Raw genomic sequence first — 25,402 nt, 5'->3', positions numbered from 1 at the left:
ATCGGGCTTTGTACTGGCAGCTAGCTCAGAGCCTAGAGTCTGCTTCAGATTCTGTGTCTCCCTCTCTCTCTGCTCCTCCCCTGCTTGTGCTGTCTCTGTCTCTCAAAAAAATAAATTAAAAAAACATAAAAAAAAAACTTTTGGGGGATTCATAAGATAAGATACAGTTGTCTGGAAAATTCACCATATGGAGCACCATTTTGCAGTGGTTGCTATAAATAAGACAAGTATATTTATTAAACCAGTTAGAATTTATTGAAAAGTCACTCTCATCAACCCTGAAATTATTAATATAATGCATGGCAGATGAAAGAGGTCAGGTTTACAATATGAGATTTTTTGAGAACTGAAACTTGGAAAAGTCATGCCTTATTAGTGAAGGGCTTCTTACTCTCATCAAGGGCAGCAAGGGAAGCCGTGACTGTAGATCCAATATGAAGCATAAAGAAAACACCAACAAGCAATGCTCTAGAAATTTATTACCCAGTCATAACCTATGCACAAGGACTAAGTTCATGAGACTAGCAAAGTTGTAGCACAAAACATAGGGAAAAGCATGTTTAATAAATACAATTTAGAAACATTTCTTTCTTTAAATTAGGTTTAAAATACTGAGAGACAAACACTGAGACCAAGTTCATAACCGTACGTAAGCCATCTTAACGTGCAATGATTCACTGGAAACTGTATCCACACGATGCTACTGAAGTCGACGCCCTGCGGCTGCATCAACACATGAACAGACCTGTGTCCATTTTTGGATGTGGGTTCTTAAAAAGTGGACACAGGAATGGTTAGATTCCAAGATTTTTCATGTCATCGCATTAGTTTGCATTTATGAAGCCATGAGAAAAGAAGGGGGTGTGTGTTGTTTGAAACTGCGTCTTGAAATGAAACACATCCACATAGTGAGGCCATACCACAAGAAGGGAATTAAAATAATCCAGACATCTCACAGAGGCTTAATTTGGAATAGATGGTTTTGCAAAAGCAAATATTTTAAATAAAAATATCAAGATTTAAAAGAAGGGAGTGGGAGGAGGGTAAGGGGAGCAAAGGAAGTGCTTGAACAAACAAATCTGCATAGATGCTGAGTGGAATTTAAATACGGTTTCAGTTCATTCCCTCCTAAACAAAGCCTGGGTAGCTGAGGTAGACTCTGGAAATAACCAGTGCAAAGATTCAGGTTTTCCAAAGGGCCATATTTAGTCATTTCAGAGGCTGTCAAACAAAAGTGCATTTTGTAGTCTTGAACACAAAATCAAATGAAAGCGCTTCTATTGGAAGAAAACCTCTATACTAATACCCTATTAGTTGTGCCAAATTCCCAAATGTATAAAACCTACCTATTGCTGGAGACAGAGCAGTATTCTTTATAGACATAAATGAAATAAGATTGATCAAGAAATAAGAATGGTAAAACAAAAAGAATAAATGACATTGCCTTAATAGTTTTCCTTTTTTTAATTAATAAATCACTTGGAAACTTAGAAATATCACTGAGCTAAAGAGTGGTCCAGAGCCAAAAAACCTAATAAATATTTCAAGAATGATTGTCAATTTGTGTATGTTTAAAAATGTATCTATTATCATAAGGGTTTTGTTTTTAAAGTACTTCTACAGTTTCCACATTAAGAAAAAATATTAAAAGGAAATGTCCTTAGGGGTGGCTGGGTGGTTCAGTCGGTTAAAAGCATCCTACTTCAGCTCAGGTCATGATCTCATGGTTTGTAGGTTTGAGCCCCATGTTGGGTTCAGATCTTCTCTCTCCACTCTGCCCTTTTCGTGCATGCATTCTCTCTCTCTCTCTCAAAAATAAATAAACATTAAAAAAATCAAATGCCCTTAAAAACTTAAATAAATAAGTATGGAAGGCCCAATTTGAAAACATAAATAAGTAAATATAGGAATTATAATGGATTTCCAGATTTTTCTGCAAAATAATTAGTGGGGATATGAATATAACATTTGGAGTTCAAATACTTTTGTTCCCTAACCAGCCCTCCAACTGTAATCCCTATTGTTTTTCTGTCATAACAGATTTCTAGATTCACATAAATATTATGTGTATCGCAAGGTCTAATGGTATGTAAAAAATACCATACAGTCGAAACAGTTAAGAAACAAAAGGTACAGAAAAATATTGAAAGAATAATTATTATTGTTTCATTCAAGTAAATGCAGCCCTTTCTTGGAAAAGGCCAGAAAATATCCTTAACATTTCATGCCGGTCACACAGGATGTGGGCTAAGGTGGTTTATCACTACGATGCAAGAAAGAGTGGAGACCCACTGTTACACAAAGATGACTCAATAATCAAGATTAACACTGAAGAAGCCAAAGCCCGCGCTACGTGAAAACACCTGCCCAAGTCCTTCACTTTATCTGCAGTGAGAGTGGGGGAGGGTGACGCGCCATCATGACAACCGGCCTGTTTTACAATTTCCATCATAGATTCAACAGTGGACACGGAAGACACCCCCAAGGCCAGAGGTCACCCATACTTAAGCTGTGCAAAATCTACACAACATCAGTAACTCTGGGTTCAAGAGGGTCAGGTACATACAGCCAAATGGGAAGAGCAACAATCCTATCATAAGTCCGGGCTGCTGACGCACATTTCTTTTCTTGATGTGCCTGTGTGTTTGTTCATCATAGATTCACCAGATATTTGCTGGCTCCCTTTTTGAGTAATTAGTGGTTTCAGCCTACACTTTGCCAGTCGAATCTCACATCAAAAAACTGCGATCTCAGGAGCTCAACCGAAGCCCATAGTTATGCAGCTAGACCACATGTTTCCTCTTCCAAGCAGTCTTGGTAGTTCAGAGGACAAAGGTCCAAGCCCAAAGCGTGTTTTTGATCATTCTAGAATTTCTACACTGCTACTGACTAGAAGATAAAAGTCTGTGATACCATTGTCTATTTTCCTGCTTGGCTTTCTAGAAGGTTGCAGCCTACGATTAAAAGCCATTTATCTGGTGCATTTCATCAACACAAATTTCCTTTAAAAACTAAAGTGATTCTGAGAGCAAAGTGTTTACAATAAGCACGTAACGTGTGTACGCGTTTATAATTACACATGTACCACAATTACATGTGTACACGTTTACAGTAAACATGAGCTTTAGGAAATGGTTGATGAAAACTGCCAGATCTATAATAGTGACGTTGTTTAAACAAATTTCTTATCTTAAAAGAGATTTAAAGGAGAAGAAGAGAAACACCTGTATATAGGATCTTTCCAAAGCACACACAGATCACTGTGCCTCTCCTTTCATGATGTGAACTCCTCTCATTAGCGAGAGCCAGAAGCCACACGGTGCAGTTAGAGAAAGGGCCCAGTCAGTACGCGGGGTGGCCTGGCCCAGCTCTGTGAGCCACGGAGCTCCCGCCCAGGGTCTCGTGCGTGGTGAGCAACCAGTGCAAGGTGGCGGAACAAAGGAACTATCTGATCACGGGTCTGCAAGACAGAATTGCACAAAACTGAGTCCTAACACCATTTTGTTGCAGAGCCCAAAGTACTCATGTTTCCAGATGAAGTAGAGGAACAAAATCTTTCTAATTTGATAACACAACATAGAAAAACAGCAAAAGAGAACAATTTTCTCATTCTGGGCAAGGCAACACACAGTCTTGCAGTAACACAGTGTACGACGTACAGGAAAGGCTGGATAGAAGACCTGAGGAAGCTTTCAGGGGGTGAAGAATACAAAGCTTCAGGGAGCCTGGGTGGCTCAGTCGGTTGAGTGTCCAACTTCGGCTCAGGCCACGATCTCACAATTCATGAGTTCAAGCCCTGCATTTGGCTGTCTGCTGGCAGAGCAGAGCCTGGTTCAGATCCTCTGCCTCCCCCCGCCCCTCCCCCACTCACTTGCTCTCAAAAATAGACAATAAACATTAAAAAAAAATACAAAGCATTTGCCATCCACTAACAGAACAAACTGAGAAATGAGGGAAATGAAAAAGGACAGCTGACTCTCTCAACAAAGCAAAGAGAAGGATCCAGGAGTCTCCAGGGTCCAAATACTACTCGACTGATCATTTTTAAAAAATCGCAATCACCATGCTATTATCCATGAAGAGTTTTAAAAAAGAAGACATACTGACACAAATAACACAAAACCTAGAGAAAGGGTCTAACTAGTCAACCAAAATAGAAGTTTCAACAATCAAAACACAAGGTTTTAACGAATCCCCTAGGACTTAAGGGGGAAAATACATTACTAGATGGCAACTATCTATAAGCTGGTTTAGTGGGGTCATCTACTTCTTTATTTTAAAAGTTGATGAATAAAAGAAAACTTATTTCAATTTTTTAAATGAATTAAATTAAAAATGTGTTAAAATAAAATCATGATGCCTTAGGATTTTAACTCTTCTAATCTATGCCTCAGAGGAGCCGAGGATAAGTTATAGTATTCTATGAAATACTGGAGTTTAGAATCAGACCTAAGTTTTCTGAAAATTATGTAATTCTTAGTGGGGGGCGGGATCTCTTAAAGCAAGATACTAAGAGGTTTCTTTTTGTTAAGTATCTAAAAAGTTCTACGAATTTTAAAAAGCATCACCATTCAGGCATAGGTAGGTTGCTCAACCAAAATGGGATAAATATAATTTTAAAAAACTAACACCAGGATATTCTACTTGTGATTAGATACATCTACTTTTTCTGGCCTCTTTTTCCTGTGACATGTGCATGTCAGATTTCTACCTAATCTTACTGCAGCGCACAAGTTCTCAGCATAGATAAGGAATAATTCTAAAATTTTCAAATGAACATCATTCGTATGTACAATGTTATTTTGTTAAATGATCAATCTGGACGATTATAAAGATTTTGTTTTATTTGTGTTGCACTAGCCACAAGAGAGTGGACTTGTTTAGAATACCCACGCATTTATTTAGTATATGAAATTCAAGTTCAGCAAAAGTCAAACATTGCTAGAGCCGAGGGAGAAACGGTGTTATCTGTTTCAATGTACTGAAAGAAAAGCGAAAACAAGCCCAGAAGTCTAGAATGAAGAAATGCGCCTGATGCAATCATAGCATTCTTCCCAGTTTCCAACATCAAAAGTGTTAAATACCAGCAAAAAATACGGAAGACCAGAGACACCACCAGACAAAACGTTTCCAAGACCCCAAGGCATGAGGATATGCTGAAGCTGAAGAAATGGTCAGATGGCTAAGAGAAGACGTGGTGGGGAGAGGGAGGGTAAAAATTCAACTACATGATAGATGGCAACAGTAAGAGTTGAGCTCTAAAGGTTTAACTAACACATTCATTATTTAATTCAAAACTCATTTTTGACAACAAACGATGAATTTGACACAAACGCAGTGTTGATGTTAAAAGTCAATGTATCTAGGTCCCTCATATTCAGAAAAAAGAATAGAAAAAACACAAAAAAACCCCAACAGACGCAAGTGAGAAAGAGAGTCCTAAACCTTCGGTAGGCAGGTTTCTACAAGAGCGCACCGAGCGCTTCCCTCGGCCTCCCTGATGCCTGGGTCTGGACGCGCGCTGCCCAGGCATGAACAAGTGGACAGCAGCCAGGCGGTGGAGACGGTGGTGCTCTCTCTGTCCGCTTTTCTTCCTTCTCAACTATATTTACACTCTCGGTGGTTTGGGTTATTTTTTCCCTTTAAGGGAAAAATCTCTCCCATGAAAAGTTCTGAACCTGTTTTTAAAAAAACTGCAAGGAATTTCTTCACATTTTATAAGTAAAAATACCAGAAATGAAAGAGGTGACAGAAATTCAAGCAGATCCGAATTCAACCATCCATTTTTCATACTTCTCCAAGTCTGCAGCAGAGACAGACTTAGCAATTTTCTTAAGGGCCAATTCAAAGTCTCCTTTGGTAACGGGCATCTGAAGCTCCTCTTTAGAAAGTGCACGGATCTCTTCTGGTCCTAAGCCGTTGATTCGCCGTCTCATTGCCATTAAAGAGGCATCCCTAAAAACATACAAGATCGGTGAATACATACTGATGTAAAGGTTTTAAACACGTTCAACTGTAAGAAAGTTAACACGAAGCATTCAAAAGATCATTTTCTATGTTTTCATGGTGCTGCTCAGAATCCCGCATTACAGAGCTACCTGATGGTGCGAGAGAGGTTTTAATGTAACGTGTACTGTTGAGGAACCTGAAACGTCTAGGTTAGGCTCCGACCGTACCACAGCTTCTTTTCCTCACTTGCTCTGCAAAGACAGCCAAGAAAGTCAGGAAACAGAAGTCGAATTGTGAACCACGGAACGAATTCCAATCTTGTCCGCAACCTGATTAGAGGAGGTGAAGCCAGGAAACTCTTTCCCTGGAATGTGAATGTATCTACACACAGTGGATGTGGAATTCTCCGCGCGGAGCACTGCTGGGCTACGAAGGGATAAAATCTAGGTCCTTTAGATCCTATTTTCAGCTCCACTCTGATCAACTGCAAATTATTATGAAGGTTTGGAAGAAGCAGACAACCAATGCTCACAGAAAAGCTAATAGGAAGCTAACCCAACCAAAAACTTCAAAATTTTATATATTTTACTATAGTGGGACTAGAAACTGCTGTGAGTTTATTATGTGCCACTAAAGTAGATGCACATGAAAAATACTAGTACAAAGAGTGAGAAAACAACAGATATTATAGTTTTAAAGAAAGGCTACTGATGTCAATTTAAGTACAGTTAAGAAGGTAACAACTAAAAGGGAAAATCCTCTTGGGATATATGGGTGGCTCAGTTGACAGATTGTCTGGCTTCAGCTCAGGTTATGATCTCATGATCCATGGGTTCATGCCCCACATTGGGCTCGCTGCTGTCAGCCTGTCAGCACGGACCTCGCTTCGGGTCCTCTGTCTCCCTCTCTCTGCCCCTCCCCCACTTGTGCTCCCCTCCCCAAATAAGCAAAAGAAAATCCTCTTCATTGAGTGATGTGAACTGTCTACAAATTATTATGTCACTAAATTGAAAAGGAAATATATAATACATACTTATGTTACATAAGTATATATTTCCTAGCTTAAATTGATTGATGTGAATTATCTACAAATTATGATGTCACTAAATTATGATGTTACTAAATATATAAGTATATATTATACATTTCCCATCTTAAATTGGTCAACTTTGCTTGCTCTTCTGCCTGTGGTAAAATAGTGCCAATCAAAATTAGATATTATTTTATGCTGATGCAGCTAGGCTCCAATTTAGGGCTAAACTGACCTTAGTTTACCAAAGTCATTATTACCAAGTACAACAATTTATTTTATTTTATTTTTTAATGTTTATTATTGGGAGACAGAAAAAGGCAGAGCATGAGCATGGGAGGGGCAGAGAGAGGGGGGACACAGAATCGGAAGCAGGTTCCAGACTCTGAACTGTCAGTACAGAGTCTGATGTGGGGCTCAAACCCACAAACCATGAGATCATGACCTGAGATGAAGTCAGGACGCTTAACCGACTGAGCCACCCAGGCGCCCCTAAGTACAACAATTTCTTAAAAATCGAAAGATAGAAAAGGTGACTATATTGTTATATATCTATTCATCTAACAATGATCAATGAAGCTATGTTAAAAAAAAAAAGACAAATGAGAAATCATTTCAAGAAAATGGATTGCTGTTTTCATGTCAGAGGTTTTAAAAACTATACTAAATTTAAGACCAGTCCTCATGCCAAATCTATACCTAATACCTAGTATCTAAGGTCACAGATCATTAAATAAAAATACCTGCAAACGTTAGTTATATCGGCACCAGAATAGCCCTCAATCTTCTCTGCTATATCTTCCAGCTGAATGTCAGGGTCCAGTTCAACCTCACGAAGATTGATCTTCAGAAGCTCAGTTCTTCCTTTTGCTGTTAAAACATTTTTTTGTTGTTGTTACTGTTAGATGTTTTACTTTACAAATCATTTTGATGAGAAATCACATATTAACATTTAGGAAAAGAAAGAGACTAATGCAAAGAGGAGTCAATAACTTCAGTCCACCGAGTATTACCGACTCACTGCATGACGCAGAATTACTTAACCTCCTCTGTGCCTTGGCTGCAACAACTGAACATTGAAACAAAACTCCAGAGTTTTAAATACAGATTGTGAAATAGAGGAAATATCTTAATGACTTCAGAGTGAATATTCTTAAGATACGTGAATGTGTGTGTATGTGTGTGTGCGCGCGCGTACGTGTGTGTGAATGTATATATATCAAAAAGTTGGGAAGAAGATTGTGAAATACAGATTTGAAAACAAAGGGTCTGTGATCCCTTATGAAAAATAAAATTATTAATATTCAAGTACCAGACGTTCTTTTTGTAAAACAACATTTAGCCTAGTTTTATAAAACTAGATTGCATGGACTCTTAACTCCTTTAAATCACTTTGCTCACCTTTTAGTATGATATAGAAAAGATTTCCTATGATAGAGGAAATCAGCAATTGTCACAAAAAACTTACTAGTGTATTTTTTACTTGGGGAGCGAGCCCACAGACACCTCCTGTTCCAGTATGATGAGAAGAATGTGTATTGCATAAGCTCAAATGAACTACAGAATTAGTTAAATAACCCATCATGCTTGCTCTTTAGCCATCACTTTCAGTGGCAAATTTGCTAACTAATACGGCACACTAAAATAATGCAAACTTAGGTTGGATCTGGCTTTCTACTATTTCCTGATATATCAAATGAAATTTAATTTTCTCCAACTTTTATTAGGAAAAGTTTAGATTTATTTTAAATCTACAGGTTAAAAAATACCAACGAACACCCATTTCTCATCCATCTAGACTCATCAATTGTCAACATTTTGCCACTATCACTCCCTTCACCTCCTCCCCCTTTCTTTCTGAATTGGGAGCTAGCTGTTGGCAATCACAATACTTTACCTTAAATTCTTCAGCATGTGTACGTCCTAAGAACAAAGGTATCCATTCAGCTATCACACTTGCCAGGAAATTTAATACCGGTACATGAGAATCATCTAATACATAATCTAGACAGATGAAAATGTCCGCATTTTCCCCAGGCCTGTATAACTTTCTTAAAAACCATCACACATTGCATTTGGTTATCTCTTCAGTCTCATCTCTTTAGTCTCTAACCTAACACAGTTCCTCAACATTTTTTTTTGTATTTCATGACACTGACAATTCCTCCACATGATCATACAGAGTAGAAGCATTCTAGAAAGACCACGACAGGTGTGCTCCTGGATCTGAGCAGGCAGATCCTGAAATATTTATGGCAATGGAAAGAAATAGGAACAACTAAGACACCCTAAGAAGACAGTGAGATGGGAGGCGCTGCTCTATCAGAATTTAAGACTTATTACAAAGCAATAGGATTCAGGGAAATAGATCAATGATACAGAATAGGGAGCCGGGAAGCAGATCAAAGCACATACTATGGATAGCTGATTTATGACAAAGGTGGTTCAAGAAGTGGGAGAAAAGGATCCCAGACCTGCTATTCACTGGGGGGAGAAATAAAATTGGGTCCTACCTCACACCATATGTAAAAATCAGTGCTAGATACATTACTACTCTAAATGTAAAATGCAAAATTATGAGCATTTTAGATGATCAAACAAGAAATATCTTAATGACTTCAGAGAGAATATTCTTAAGATATGTATATTGGAAAAGTTGACCACAAAGGAAAAGACTGATAAACTGACCACAGTAAAATCAGAAACTCTCAATTCATCAAAAGACTCTAAATAGAGTGAAAACACAGAGGCTACAGAGTTTGAGAAGATATTTACAACATATGCAAGTAACAAAGTACTTATATCAGGAATATTTAAAGAACTCTTATGACAATAAAAAAAGGTCAGATCACTTAAGAAAAATGGGCAAAAGACTTGAACAGATATATAACAACAAAATCTAAATAGCTAATAAATAAAGGAAAATATATTCAACTTATGAAAAACCTTGGATGGTAAATAATCTGTTCTGTGAGTGTTCTGCAAGATGAGTGACCATTTCCAATAAATTTTGACTTGAGAGACAAGCGATGTCTGCAAAACGAGTCATACGTGACACCGAATGCCACCTGATCACAAATGAGCCAATGGTTCTTGAAATTTGCTCTGATATATAAGTGCTTTGGATTACAAGCAGGTTTCCAGAACAAATTATGCCTGTAAACCGAAGCTTTCTGTATTTAATAATGAAGAGAATAAAAATTAAACCACAATGAGATAGCACTGCACACCAAGAGGCTGGTATCAATGAAAGAGTCTGAGGTTTTGGGAAATACTAGGCTTGGGGAAAATGTGAAGCAGCAGGAGCTCACACCTTGCAGGCAGGAGTCCAAAGTGAAACAGCCACTTGGGAAGACAGACTGGATTCATCTACTATTGTCCCAGCTTTGCAGCCTGCCCCGCAACCCGCTGCGAGGATGGAATGCTGCATCTCACCTAGAGAGCTTAGTCGTTCTCGCCGCTACACAAGCATAAAATATTCATCACAGCACTGTTCCCACTGGCCTAAAATTGGAAAGAACCAAAATGCCCACCAAATAATATAATGGATAATTGTGGTATAATCACATAATGGATATACAGGCTGAATTGTGTCCCTCCTACTAAAGTATTATGTTGAAGCCCTAACCTTCAACGCTTCTGAATGTGACTGTATTTGGAGAGAGGGCCTTTACAGAGGAGATTAAGTAAAATGAGGTCATATGCGTGGGCCCTGATCCAGTCTGACTGGCATCTTTATAAGAAGAGGAAATTAGGACACACCATGATGTCTGCGCGCGCGTGCGCACACACACACACACACACACACACACACACACACACACGCGCAGACAGAGGAAGACCACAGGAAGACGCTGGAAGAAAATGGCCACCTACAAGCCAAGGCAAGAGGCCTCAGAATGAAAGAGCACCTTGCTTGACTTCTAGACTGAGAAAATAACTCCTACTGTTTAAGCTGCCTAGTCCAAAGCACTGCATCGTGGCATGCCTCGCTGACTAACACAGTTGAATGCTTTGAGCAATAAAAACGAACAGCATCTAGATATTGTAATCTGGATGAGTCTTAAAAATGTACTTGAGCAAAAGAAGCAAACTACAAATGAACACAGTTAATGTGATTCCATTAAAGTTTTAAAAAGGGTTAAACTTTGGGGATATATTATTAGGTGAGAAAATTATGAGGAATAAAACCCCACAAAGTATTTCCATAAAAGGAATAACAGTGATTACCAGCGGGGGGCAAGAAGGGAGCTGTGCTAGGGAAAGAACAAACGGGAGCTTCTGAAGTGTGGGAATGTTCCGTTTCTTGAGCTAGAAAGGTAGTTATACGCTTGTGTGCCAAGTACTGGATAGACTGAACTGAATTGTCATACGTGTTTCCATTGTGAGTTCTATTTCTCACTCACAAAGTAAGACAAAAGCAAAGCCACAGTGGAAAGGGAAGCAAGCAGGCCTTATCTAGAGTGCCAGAAAAAAAGAGTGTGACTAGGAAACCTTTGCCCCCAGAATTCCTTAATTCTGGGAGCTCTTACCCTTGTCCATCCCCAGCCAATCCCCAGCCAATGGGCCCATCACTGAGGTGTAGGGCCAAAGAAGTCCCGCACTCAGCTGTCAGCCGGAGGGGGGGGCGGGGGAAGAGGGAAAAGAGGGAGGGGCAGGAAGCTCCTAGGTCTGCTGCTACCAAAAGTGGTCCTGCTTCCGACGCCTAGGTAAGAACTCCAAATTTAACCAAGTGTGACTTCATAGTGCGCCACACACAACACGTGTTAGTGTGAATGTTAGTGAGCAAAAATCACTCTGCTCCTTTAGTCCTGATACAAGAATTCACTGCATTTGTAAAGCAGACCGTTTAATTGCAGCCTGTCCTTAGAACTCAAAGGCCAAGTTTAATATAATGTATCCATCCCATAGAAACAAAGTCCCAGACAGTCACCTTAAATGAACTTTGGAGCGTAAGCCTCTCCATAAGCAAGGGCTTGCTGGTACTGAAGCCCTAGCAGGAAGCATCCTTTTCCCCAGTAACTGTAACCTGGGGAAAGAAACTTCTAATTCTGCTTGTATCACTGGTTTGTTAGAAGGTTCCAAGTAGGATTTATCAGCTCTATAAAACTGTATGAATGATATTTAATAACCTTGTGAAAGGATTTAACTAGTAATTAATACATTTATAATAAAGAACTGCCAATACTACATAACCACGTTAACACACATTCTAAATTTAAATAAACACTGTTAGAAGGATCATACACTTCTTGTAATAACAACTTTCCGGAGCACACTTGGCGGTCCAGTGCAGAACAGGAGGGTGCACTCTGGGGCCAGACTGTCTGGGTTCACCACCCTGTTCTGCCTCACTGGGTAGGATATTTAACCTCTCGGTGCCTCAGTTTCCTCACATGCCAAATAAAGATCAGAACAGAATCTACCCCATCAGTCTACTGTGAGGGTTAAATGGGTAAATACATGGAAAGCCTGGCCCACAGTCAGCTCTCAAAAAATTGTTCATTGCCCCCTCCCCCACCATCAGGCAATCAACAAACAAGATTAGAGGGAAACAGAGAAAATCCAGATCCCTTCCATTAAGGAACATCTGGGAGACAGATAACCCAGGGAAGCAAAGTCTACACAAGGGAGACAGGCCAGGCCAAAAGAAGCCTTCACAGAATTAGCATGCTTTAATGCCAACTGCGAAAAATCAATAATTTTTTTAAAGCTTTATGTAAGTAATCTCTATAACCAATGTGGGGCTCAAAGAGATCAAGAGTCGTATGCTCTACTGACTGAGCCAGCCCAGCACCCTAATAAAACTTAAGTAGAGAGGGAAAGAGAAAAACTGTAAATGAGAATACTATAAAAAATGACATGGAGGTAGGAAGAAGCACCAGAAGCATACCAGAGAGGGGAGGGGGGAAAGGTAACTAGAAAAGTAAAAAAGAGGACAGCGAAATACAAATACATACAACAAAGACAGATAAGAACTTCTAGAAACACACACACACAAAACAAAACAAAATAAAACAAAAAACTCTGACCCTGATGTGATGGGAAATTAGACTCAGAGTCTAAGAGACTCAATGATGCTTTAATGATATAGGGAGATTATTCTAAAAGTAAAATATAACTAAATGAAAGGGGCTGAAAAAGGAGCTCAGTACGCTGACCAGGCAGTCGCTGCCATAACTTAGATGCATACAGTCGAGACGAGACTTAGGTAGCGCCCAGCCCCACCTGCACCTGATACTGAGCCCTGTGTTAACTTGGGCACATGGCACTTACCGGGGTGGCTGCGAGAGCGTCCCTCATCCCACATGTGCTTCTGTGATATGGCCTGGACACTCTACGACCCAGGGGTGGTCTCGTCCCCCCTCTTGAAAATGGGAGGGCTTGTAAATGCTTCCACGCAGGGTCCAGGAGAAATGACACAATTAGACCTGTCAGGCTGCGTCCTAAAAAGCAATGGCCATAGTGGACATCTGGAGCCATGAACTGCCATGTATGGAATGTGGCTCTCTCGAAGCCACCATGCCTGAGACAGCCCAGGCCGACAGGGTGGCCACAGGTGACATGGAAGTGCTCCGGAAGGACAGCCCCAGCTGTGGCCTCAGGGTGGCTTTTGTTTTATCTGTTCTCATTTTTATATTTTTTACCTTTTCCAACTAAAACTTTCTTTTCCTAGGTTGCCTTTGTTCATAAAATGGCCTCTGACTTCTTTTTACTTTCATATAATCTTTTCTTTCCATTAATTTTACCCTAGATTTTTAGATCATTCTTCCAGATCTCTCATCTTTCCAGATGTTCACATGTTTGGTCTATTCCAGACCCTTCTATCCTACCAGATGCTTCAGCCATAAGAGCTATCTATCTATTCGTTTTCAAGCAACCACACCTTTTTTTCCTTTAGAAATTAGTGGAAATGCAACTTCCTCCATGAAGTCTCCCCAAAGCACCTCAGTCAGAATCTATTTTTCTCCATTCTCCACTCCAAAGTACCAGGGACCAGAAAGGGGGGATGGGCAAACAGGTGACAGGGATTAGGGAGGCCACTTGTGATGAGCACCAGATGTACAGAAGTGACAAATTACTGTATTGTACACCTGAAACTAATGTTAAACTATATGTTAACCAACTGGAATTTAAATAAAAACTTTAAAAATTAAAGTGCCACGGAGAACAACAGTATCACACGATACACGGTTTTCCCTGCAGTTAGGTTAAGTGTATGCCTTCCTTCCAACTACAATGTGAGTTCTCCAAGGACAAGGCTTGTACATTATTTATCTTTATATTCCTACAGAACCTAATAAATGTCCTTCTAACAGCAGAGAGCTACAGAAACACCTACTGAATTAATACAGATGAAAGAAGAAGTTAGAGTGGCATTCTAATTACAATGGTCTGTTTGGATGCACTTTAGGAGAAAGCGACTTGTCACGTTCTGCGGTCACAGGGACCCACCTCCAGACCTGTCATGAGCAGAGAAGCACTCAGAAGTGATTGCCTATAATGGACATGGCATTTTCATAAGGAAAAACAAGTCTAGAAGAAAGCCCTTCAGTCAGCCAAATCTATTTTCTTCTCCAATATTTCAAAGAAAGCTAAATTCCTACCTTTGTATCATAAAGTATGTTTCTCCCCAATACCTAAGTTCTCCTCAGCAGTTTATAAAATTGCTATCATCAACTATTTTTCTAGTTACAGTTTTTTCTCCCTATTATGGTAAATTAAAGTTCAAAGTACAAAAGTTTAAATGATGTCAGTTCTAGTAAAACTTTTACTTTCACCCACTGGCATTAATTTCTTATCTATAATCACTGTACACAGCAGGAAAATTAAAACTCATTCCACACAGACATACTGGATAGCACAGGTATCCATTTTACAAAACAAGGAAGAGGAAAAAGAGAAAAAAGAGAAAGGAAAGAAATAGTAAATCAGAAACTATAACCAACGAGTCAACTTTCAAAATGCCATGCGGCTAATATCAGAGCAAGGCAGGCACCAAGGAGTTGTTGAGTGTGGGGGGCGGAATATTCCAGGGCAGCTTCCCCGTGCTCAGCTGATTCACTCCCATTGTTGCTTTAAATGAGGTTATTATTATTGTAAATTCAACCAGTAATTTAAGCATGCTTTGAGAAAAGAATGTTATTCTTTTTAAGTAACAAGATCATGAGGATTAATGGTATATACACAGTGGCAGGCAGGAAAGGCAATGCAAGAGAGTATCTGTGAGCTAGAAGTCCACCAACTAACTACATTATAGAGCTTGGAGATCTAGTCACAAAAGTGAGTAAGGAATATGCTATAAAAATTAAGTTTCAAAAGTCATAGGTGAGGCTTCCACTTCTTCTCATAATGAAAAAGCTAGTACGAGACTTGTCTTCTTATGGTAAACAAATGTAAGACAAAAGAGAAGAGGCAACTATTTTTCATGCATTAGCCAAGAGACAGCAAGGAACTGTAGGGTGGCTTTTTCTTAAGTTCTGCCAATAATCTGAGTGCCTGCTAGAATAAAATTCAGTTTTCCTTTAAAGGAAAACAACATGATCCAGACTCCCTATAATATGGAGTATACAATAAGAATTATTGAACATATGAAGAAACAGAAAAATGTGACCCACAGTCAAGCAAACTAAAAAGCAGCCAATAGGTACTGATGTTCCAAATACAAGAATTAGCTGACAATAAAGTAGTATATTATCTATTTACTTGTTTTAAAGTTCTTTTTATTTTTTGAGAGAGAGTGACAGAGTATAAGTGGGAGAGGGGCAGAGAGAGAGGGAGACACAGAATCCGAAGCAGGCTCCAGGCTCTGAGCTGCTGGCACAGAGCCCGATGCAGGGCTTGAACTCACTCATGAACTGTGAGACCATGACCTGAGCCAGTCAGAAGCTCAACTGACTGAGCAACCCATGGGCCCCTCAATTATCTATTTATGAATAAGAAAGTTACACTAAAGCTTAGGGGCTTAAAATAACAATTATTCTCATAGGTTCTGTGCATCAGAACCTCATAGGTTCTGTACTAGAAAGCTAGCTTAGGGCCTATGATGGCTAATTTTATGTGAATTTGGCTAGGCCACAGTCCCCAGATATTTGGCCAAACATTATTCTAGATGCTTCTGTAGGAATATTTTTGTATGATGTTAGTATTTAAATCAGTAGACTTGGTAAAGCAGACTGTCCTCCATAATGTAGGTGGGCCTCAACCAATCAGTTGAAGGCCTGGACAGAACAAAAGCCAGACCTGCCCAGAGCAAGAGGAAACTGTGCCCCAAAAAGGTCTTCAGACTTTAACTGTGACATCAACTCTACCCTGAGTCTCCAGCTTGCCAGCCTATCCTGCAGATTTTAGACTTGCCAGTCTCTGTAATTCCATGAGCCTGTTCATTAAAATAAATCTGTCTCTATACACATGTTCTATTGGTTCTGTTTCTCCAGAGAACCCTGACTAGAACAGGGTCTCTCACAAAATTTCAGTCAATGCACAGGCTAGGCCTCCAGTCATCCAAAGGCAGCTGACTCACAGAACAGAAAAGCTGGTGCTGGCTGTTGGTGGAAGACTTGAGTTCCTTCCCACGTGGGCCTCTCCACAAGCTATCTGAATTCATGGTGTGGCAGCTGGCCTCCCCCAAAGTGTATAATCTGTGAGAGTGAGAGCCAGGCAGAAACTATCCTTTCTACGATTTAGCCTTGGAAGTCGTATATAGTATCATTCTGCTATATTCTATTCCTTAGAAACCAATCACTAAGTCCAATCCAGCTTCAAAGGGAGGGAAGGAATTTCTACCTATTGAAAGGAAAATCTCAAAGAATTCAAGGAAAAGGATGAAGGGATGAGGAATCCCAGCAAAATAATGGAGACTATAAAAAATAACCAGGAATCCCAGCAAAATAATGGAGACTATAAAAAATAACCAAATGGAAATGCTAGATTTGCAAAATATATTTGAAATGAAAAATTCACTGGATAAGACTGAAAGCAGATTAGCAACAGCAGAAGAAAATGTCAATGAACATGAAGATAAATGAACAGAAATGATCCAATCTGAAGAATTAGAAAAAAGACTGGAAAAAAAATGTAATAGAGTCCCAGTGACCTATGTAACAATACCACCAAAGTCCAAAATACACACAGGATAAATAAAAGGAAAACTCCACAGAGATGCATCATAGTAAAACTGCTGAAACCAATATACATACACACACACACACACACACATCGTAAAAATAATCAGAGAGGACAACTTCTCAAGAAAATTCCAACCTGTTTTCTATAAACAAACAGTACCATAGGACCCAGTTATTTCACTGGTAGGTATTTATCCAAAAGAAATGAAAACATGTCCACACAAAGAATTGAACGTGAATGCTGACAGCAGCTTTATTTACAACAGTCCCAAAACATAAACCATACAATATCTGTCAATAAGAGAATGGATAAATAATCTGTAATATGACCATATAATAAAATACTACTCACTAGTAAAAAAAAAATCACATTGATAAATCCCAAAATATTTATGCTGAAGAAGTCCAAAATAATTCATACTGTATGATCCTACTAATGAAATTCAAAATTATAATGGCGAAGATCAGGTCAGTGGTTGCCTGAGGTAGAAGGTGTTGGGGAGAGAGAATAGACAAAGGGGTACAAGAAATCCTGTCAGAATGAAGATATGTTCTGCATCCTGATGGTCGTATGGCTTCATGGCTATATACAACTGTCAACATCATCACATTTTAAGTGGACAGGGTTTCGTATATATAAATCATTCTTCAATAAAGCTGACTTTGAAAAACAATAGCCAGAAGGGAACAACAAATGGGAAACAAATGGGAAGGGAAAAACACATTATATACAATGATATGAATGACAGCTAACCTCACAGCAAAAAGCAGTGAAGGCCAGAAGATGACAAAATGATATCCTTATAAGCAATGAAATAACAACAACAACAACAACCACCTTCGAATCCAGAATTACTTATCAATCAAGAATATCCTTCAGAAATAAGGGTGAAATAAAGACACTTCAGGTAGCAAAAACTGAACTTATGCTGGCAGACCTTAAACCAGAAGAAATGTTAAAGGAAGTTTTCCAGACAAATGGGAGATAGACCCAGATGAAAATCTGGACCTTAAAAAAGAAAAGCAGAGCTCTGGAGGTGTTAAATATGTAGGTAAATGGAAAACACTACTTTTTTGGTGTTCCTCTTAATTTAAGCTTAAACTGACGATTTAAATCTCATTACACTGTGGGATCTACAGTGAATGGAAGTGTAAAATACATGACAGAACAGCACAAAGGCAGGGAAGGCAAACAGTTATTACATTTTACATGAAGTGGTACAGTATTAGCTCTAAGTTGACTGTGAAAAGTTACAGGTATGTACTGCAATATCCCTAGATTAACTGCTAAAAAAAATAGGTATATGTAAAAAATCCAATAAAGGAATTAAAATGTACAAAAAATAGTCAATTACCAAAGGAAATTAGGAAAAGAGGTACAGAGAAACAAAAGGAAGGTAGCAAGATGGCACACTTAATTAAACACAACCATATCAATAATTACATTACACTTAAATGGACTACATACTCCAATTAAAAAGCACAGACAAACTGGAAAAACAGCAAAACCCAATTATATGCTGTTTACAAGAAGTATACTGTAAAAATAAGGACAGGTGAAAAGTAAAAAAGAATATCATGCAAACAGTAAGCAGAAGAAAGATGGTGAGGCTGTATTAATATCAAAGTAAACATCAAGCCAGGGCGCCTGGGTGGCTCAGTCAATTAAGCATCCGACTTTGGCTCAGGTCATGATCTCATGGTTTGTGAGCTTAAGCCCTGCATGGGCTCTCTGCTGTCAGCATAGAACCCACTTCAGATCCTCTGTCTCCCTCTCTCTGCTCCTCCCCTGCTTACTCTCCTTCTCAAAAAAAAAACATAAAAAAAAAAGTTAACATTAAGCCAAAGAGTATATAACCAGAGTAAAGAGAGACACTAGAAGGACAAAGAAGCTCTAACAATGATGGCTCTCATGTACCTAATGAGAGAACTTCAGAATGCGTAAAGCAAAAATTGAGAGAATTTAGGCAAACAGTTACAAACTCACAATCATATTTGAAAAGTTTAACAGCCCATTCTCTGAAATTGATAGAAAAACCAGAATTAAGAAATTGGTAAGGATCTAGAAGATGTGAACAATACTATCACACTAACTTGATCTAACCAACAATTACAGAATATTGTAATCAACAAACACAGAATAACATTCTATTTAATCGCAACTGAAACACATCACCAAGAAATACTGTGTGCTGAATTATAAAATAAATTTAATACAATTTAAAAATTGACATTCTACAGAGTAGTTCTTGACTATAATGGAATTGAATTAAAAGTCAATAAAAACGTATCTAGAAAATCCTCACATATTTGGACACTAAACCACAAACTTAAAAAAAATTTTTTAAACATTTTTATTATTGAGAGACAGAGAGAGTGAGAGTATGAGAGAGGCAGGAGTATGAGAGAGGGGAGACACAGAATCTGAAGCAGGCTCCAGGCTCTGAGCTGTCAGCACAGAGCCCAATGCAGGGCTGAAACTCATAAACTGTAAGATCATGACCTGAGCCGAAGTCAGACACTTAACCGACTGAGCCACCCAGGCACCCCACTAACCCACAAACTTCTAAATAACCCAATAGTCAAAGAAAAAAAATGAAAATTAGAAATTATTTCTAGTTGAATAATAAAGAAAATATGCTGTAGAAAAACCGGTGGAATAAAGCCAAAGCAGTGCATACAGAGAAATTTATAGCTGTAAATATTTACATTTTTAAAAAAAGGAAGGTTTAAAATCAATAGTACAAATTTCTAACTTTGGAAAGAGAAAATTAAACTCAAAGTACAATTGAGAAATGATTAAAAAAAATAAGAGAAAAAAATCAATGAGATAGGAAACAAAAACTGCAAAGCAAAATACTGAGTTTTTAAAAGATGAGTAATATTGACAAATCTCTAGAGCAAGATGATCAAGAGTAACAGAGATAAAAGACAAATGACCAACTTTAGGAATGAAAACTGAGCCATTACTATAGATCCTACAGACAATAAAAGGATATTAGGTATGTAGATTTGTATTATGTCAATTTAAGCAAAGCTATAATTTCATTTCTTAGACTCCTCCTCATTGCCTAGTTCTGGATCAGTGTGTATCACATGAGTCATTATGGATTAAATTTAAAAGACAGAAATGAATTAACTCAGAAAGTTGGTTCAGGGCATGAAGTGCATTTGCAGCTCAAGCATTTACTGTACTTCTCTGCTGGCTCACCCTGCTAGCGTGGGGCAGCTCCTGCTCGATTTCCTCCTTCGGGGTTTTTGACTCCTTAGCGAGGTGTGTATTTAATACTGTTACAAACAGTGTCCACTTCTTCAATAGGACACCCCAATCATCAAAGTTGGAAGTCTCAGAGGCAATCAGAGCCCAACCTGGGTTCCAGTCTGTCCTCATGGGGTTCCAGCTCCTCCCCAGAGGTTATAATTTGTCCTGCATTCCACCACTTCATCTTCTCTTCCTAACTGCCCTCACTACTGAGTTCAGGCTCCAAAACCAGACATGAAATTAACAGCCTCACAAAACCCTTTACTTTAGTCAGCTTGCACATTTGTATTAGGTCAAATCCCAATAAATCTCACAAATTAGAAGAAATGGACAAGTTCTTTGAAAGACAAGCTACCAAAACTTACTCAAGAAAAAACAGATAACCTAACTAGACAGCCTTATACTTACTTATTTTTAAGTCAGTGGACTAGAACAGAGAACTGAGAAATAGATCCGCATATACACAGCAAAATAAGTTTCAGCTAAGGGACCAAACTCACTCAATGTAAAAAGAAAACTCCTTTCAACAAGTGGTGCTTAGAACCACTTGATATATATTTGAAAAACAATGAAACTCAACCTCTAACCAATACCATACACAAACAATTTCTTCAAGATGGATCACAGGTTTAACCATAGTTTCTAAAAGAAAAATAGGAGAAAACTTTTGCCCCTTGGAGTCAACAAAGATTCCTTAAGACACAAAAAGCTCCATCTATAAAGGAAAAACTTAACAAGAAGACTTTGTCAAAATTAAAACTTTTCCAGGGCACCTGGGTGTCTCATTTGATTAAGTGTCCAACTCTTTGTTTCGGCTCAGGTCATGATCTCACGGTTCGTGAGTTCAAGCCCTGTATTGGGCTCTGTGCTGATAATGCAGAGACTGCTTGGAATCCGCTCTCTCCCTTTCTCTCTCTGCCCTGCTTGTGTTCGTTCTCTCTCTCTCTCTCTCTCTCTCTCTCTCTCTCTCTCTCTCTCTCTCTCTCTCCCCCCCCCCCCCCTCTCTCTCTCTCAAAATAAACAGCAGTGCCTGGGTGACTCACTCAGTTAAGTGTCTGACTCTTGGTTCCTGCTCAGGTGATGACCTCACAGTTTGTAAGTTTGAGCCCCGAATTAGGCTCAGAGCTGATGGTGCAGAGCATGCTTGGGATTCTCTCTCTCTCCCTATCTCTGCCCCTCCCCTGCCTGTGCTCTCTCTCTCAAAATAAATAAATAAACTTAAATAACTAATTAATTAAAACTTTTCCTTATCAATAGACACCATAAAGAAAACTGAAAAGGCAAACCAAACTGGAAGAAAATATTCATGATGCATATATCTGATAAACTACACCGCATTAATAGAACAACAAATGAACCAGTAAAAAACTGAGCAAAGACTTGAAAAGACACAGCACAAAAGATATACCAACAACCACCAGGCCATGAAAGGCACTGCATATCACTAGTCATTAGAGAAATGCTAGGACTAAAATTAAAAATACTGACCACACCAAATGCTGGCAAGGATATGGAAAAACGGGAATTCTCATTCGCTGATGGTGAAAGAGTAAAATGGTACAACCACTTGGGGAAAGTTTGGGTATTATGCAGTCAAACATACACACATCTACCTCAGGACCCACGCATTCTATTCTTTCTTAGCTATTGTACCCAAAAGGATGCAAAACACTCCCCCATAAACAGATTTGTACAATCATTCATAATAGCTCCAAACTAGAAATAACTCAAACGTTCACCAAAAAAGGAATACGTAAATTGTGGCATAATCATACCAGAAATTCACCAATACATGTAACCACATGGATGAACCTCAAACATTATGGTGAGTGAGAGTAACAGACACAAGAGTACATATATTATGATCCCACGTACATGAGGTTTAATAAGAGGTAGAATCATTCCATGGTGGCAAAAATCAGGAAAGGTAATGCCCATTAAGGGTCTGAATTAACTGATGGGGGGCAGAAATAGCCTACATTTTGAGTAGATCACTGATTAAACAGGAATATTCATTTGTCAAAACTCACCAGATGACACACTTAAGATTTAAATTTTATCTCAATTTTATGTAAATTTTATCCCAATATAAAAAGAAAAAAATTCACTTAGGAAAATGTCAACAGTCATCAATAGGATAAAATTATATTTTTCAAAGCAGCATATTTTGAAGAAAATCCCAAGAGAACTTTATTTTTAATGGCTTAGATTTAACAAGGATTGTAAAAGTAAAAATTTAGGGGTGCCTGGGGGGCTCAGTTGGTTAAGCGTCTGACTTCGGCTCAGGTCCTAATCTCAAAGCTAGTGAGTTTGAGCCCCACAATGGGCTCTCCACTGTCAGCTCGGAGCCTGGCGCCTGCTTCAGATCCTCTGTCCCCGTCACTCACTGCCCGTCTTCTGCTTGCATGGGTGCACGCTGTCTCTCTCTCTCTCTCTCTCTCTCTCTCTCTCTCTCTCTCAAAAATAAACATTAAAAAAAATAAAAGTAACAATTTAGATGTCCTATCAAATTTACTAACATGAATACTGCTCTGAAGTGTAAGGAACACAACAGACTACTCCTGAGTCCTCTCTTTCCACCCTCTACAAATTAGTTTTGTGATACTACCACCCTTAAGTAGAATGCCAATGGGCTAAATTCTTACAGAAATCAAAAAAAGGTAACAGGAAGTAAGAGAAAAAGAAAAACATAGTAAAAGGAAGGCATCATACCTGTTGGGAGAGGTATATATATCCTTTTTTCTAATCTCCTTCTCAAGGCTTCATCGATGTCCCATGGGAAATTAGTGGCAGCCAATACCATGACCATTTTGGAAGGATCGTCATTCTCTAAAGCTCCTCCAACTCCTAGAAAGAGTAAAGGCAAAAGAAGGAGTTTTTCTTACACTCCTTTATTCTCTCCCTCGACTCACATCTCTGAGCATCAGCCACGGGCTTCATCATAGGCTCAATGGTGAAAATATCGCAGTCCTGACCTCTGCATGGTGGCAGAGCCAGACACGTCAGCAGATAACGGTAAACAAGGAGGTGCCGATGCATACACTCTAATCCAGAAAGAAAGCCTTTTGTTTTCTGTAAGAAAATGAATGTGTATTTACCTGCTCTGAAAAGAAAAGGCATAGGAGATTATGCTGTCTTATTCCTTCCTTTTTTTAATCATGAAGTTCCTCAAAAATTTTTTACCTTGGTTGCCAGTCAAATTTGTTTTCTCGAAGAAAGAAGAAGGTTCACATCTACTAATGTACTAGCGTGCAATCATAACGGGCCAGGTTATACTGCAATAATTTTATCCTTCAAACTTCTAAGTGACTTGTTAAAAATAAACAAAAAAATTTGAGAATAAACCTAATAATCAGTCACTACTGAAGATACCATTTCTTTTTATAGCAAATCAAATACACGCACACTGAGTATACTTTTTCAGAATTAAAATTTTAGAATAAAAAGCTTCATATTTACACAATGGAAACTCCAGAAAATGTGCAGTGAAAAAAAAACATCAAAAACTCACAAACTTTATTGGTAAGAGTTTCTAGTTGTAGTCTGGCATAACAAAGTAGGGAATTTTTTTTTAAATGTTTATTTTTGAGAGAGAGAGACACACAGAGTGCAACTGGGAGAGGGGCAGAGGGAGAGGGAGACACAGAACCGGAAGCAGGCTCCAGGCTCTGAGCTAGCTGTCAGCACAGAGCCTGACGCGGGGCTCGAACCCACGAATGTGAGATCATGACCTGAGCAGATGTCAGCCATGTAACTGAATGAATGAGCCACCCAGGCACCCCACAAAGTAGTGAATTTAAAGCAACCCAGTTCAATATGGTATTTTCTTAATAAATATCACTAAACTCCTGGTTCAACCGCTGCTGCAAAGAATCAAGCTATCAAGGGCACCTGGGTGGCTCAGTCGTTAAGTGTCTGACTTTGGCTCCAGTAGTGATCGCACAGTTTGTGAGTTTAAGTCTCACACTGGGTGAGCTCAAGACCTGCTTTGGGTGAGCCTCGCTTCACTCTCTCCTTCTTCCTCTCTCTCTTTCTCTCTCTCTCTCTGTCCCTCATAGGATTTTCTCTCTGCCCCTCGCTCACTTGTGCCCCCTCTCTCTCTCTCACAAAAAAAAAAAAGAATCTAATAATCAACAGAACAGTAGTCACAAACACCCCTCAATGAAATTCAGCTAAATTTATATTCAGTGCTATTTTTAAAACGGCTAATAGGTTTCCTCTAGATCTCCTCAAAAATATAACACACTCTTTCCTTTCATACTTTGGCAGAAATGGAAATGATAAGCGTTTTGAGGAAAGGACTCATCCTAGTGCCTGGCGCTGTACATAAGCTGCACCACAAGTGCTCAGTAAGCGTCCACAGTTGGCGTATAACCATATTTGTTTTGAAACAACATTCTGGATATTAACACATTCTACATATACCACACAACTACCAGAATAATAAGCTTCTCCAAGCAGGCTCTGGCCCCTCACTCTCTTCCTTCAATGCCATTCCTTTGTCTGAAAAACAAAAGCTTCGAAGTTCAACGCAGCCATTCCCTTCCATGACTCCCTTAGTCTGGGTGGCACCTTTCCTACCGGGTTTTCACTACACCCAGAGTTCAGCTCTACCACACAACTTACAACATACTAAGCTGTCTACTTCCCAACTACACCAGTGGTTCTACTTTTTGGTTTCATGTTTTATTTGTTTTTAAGTTTTTATTTATTTTGAGGGTGAGAGTAAGAAAGAGAGAGAGAGAGAGAGAGAGAGACAATTCCAAGCAGCCTCCAAGCTGTCAGCACAGAGCTCGATGCAGGGCTCGAACCCATGAACCTTGAGATTATGACCTGAGCTGAAACCAATAGTCAGACGCTTAACCGACTGAGCCACCCAGGCGCCCCTCAGGCTCCTTTTATACTCTTAAAAATTATTGAGCTCCAAAGAGCTTTTGTCTATGTAGAATATAACTATTAATATTTACCATAAGAAATTAAAATGGAGAATTTTTAAAATATATATTAATTCATTTTAATATAACAATGAATCGA

General features: G+C 39.0%; 1 protein-coding gene across 4 annotated transcripts in view; it reads right to left on the bottom strand.

Moving 5' to 3' along the window:
• Positions 1–25,402, bottom strand: part of KATNAL1 (katanin catalytic subunit A1 like 1) — a 93,723-nt gene that overhangs the window by 5,665 nt on the left and 62,656 nt on the right. For 2 of the 4 annotated variants that reach the window (XM_029936889.1, XM_029936890.1), the window contains exons 9-11: positions 23,081–23,215; positions 7,723–7,849; positions 4,827–5,955 (exon numbers count right to left, since the gene is read on the bottom strand). In XM_029936889.1, the coding sequence (XP_029792749.1) occupies positions 5,757–5,955; positions 7,723–7,849; positions 23,081–23,215 (461 nt within the window). In that variant the 3' untranslated portion in view covers positions 4,827–5,756. Of the gene's footprint in view, positions 1–4,826; positions 5,956–7,722; positions 7,850–23,080; positions 23,216–25,402 lie in introns of those variants that run through there. The other 2 variants (XM_029936892.1, XM_029936891.1) reach the window with 2 other exon arrangements.

Source organism: Suricata suricatta, chromosome 4 (assembly GCF_006229205.1).
Source record: "Suricata suricatta isolate VVHF042 chromosome 4, meerkat_22Aug2017_6uvM2_HiC, whole genome shotgun sequence".
Lineage (NCBI taxonomy): Eukaryota > Metazoa > Chordata > Mammalia > Carnivora > Herpestidae > Suricata > Suricata suricatta.
This window is presented reverse-complemented; position numbering and strand designations above follow the sequence as displayed.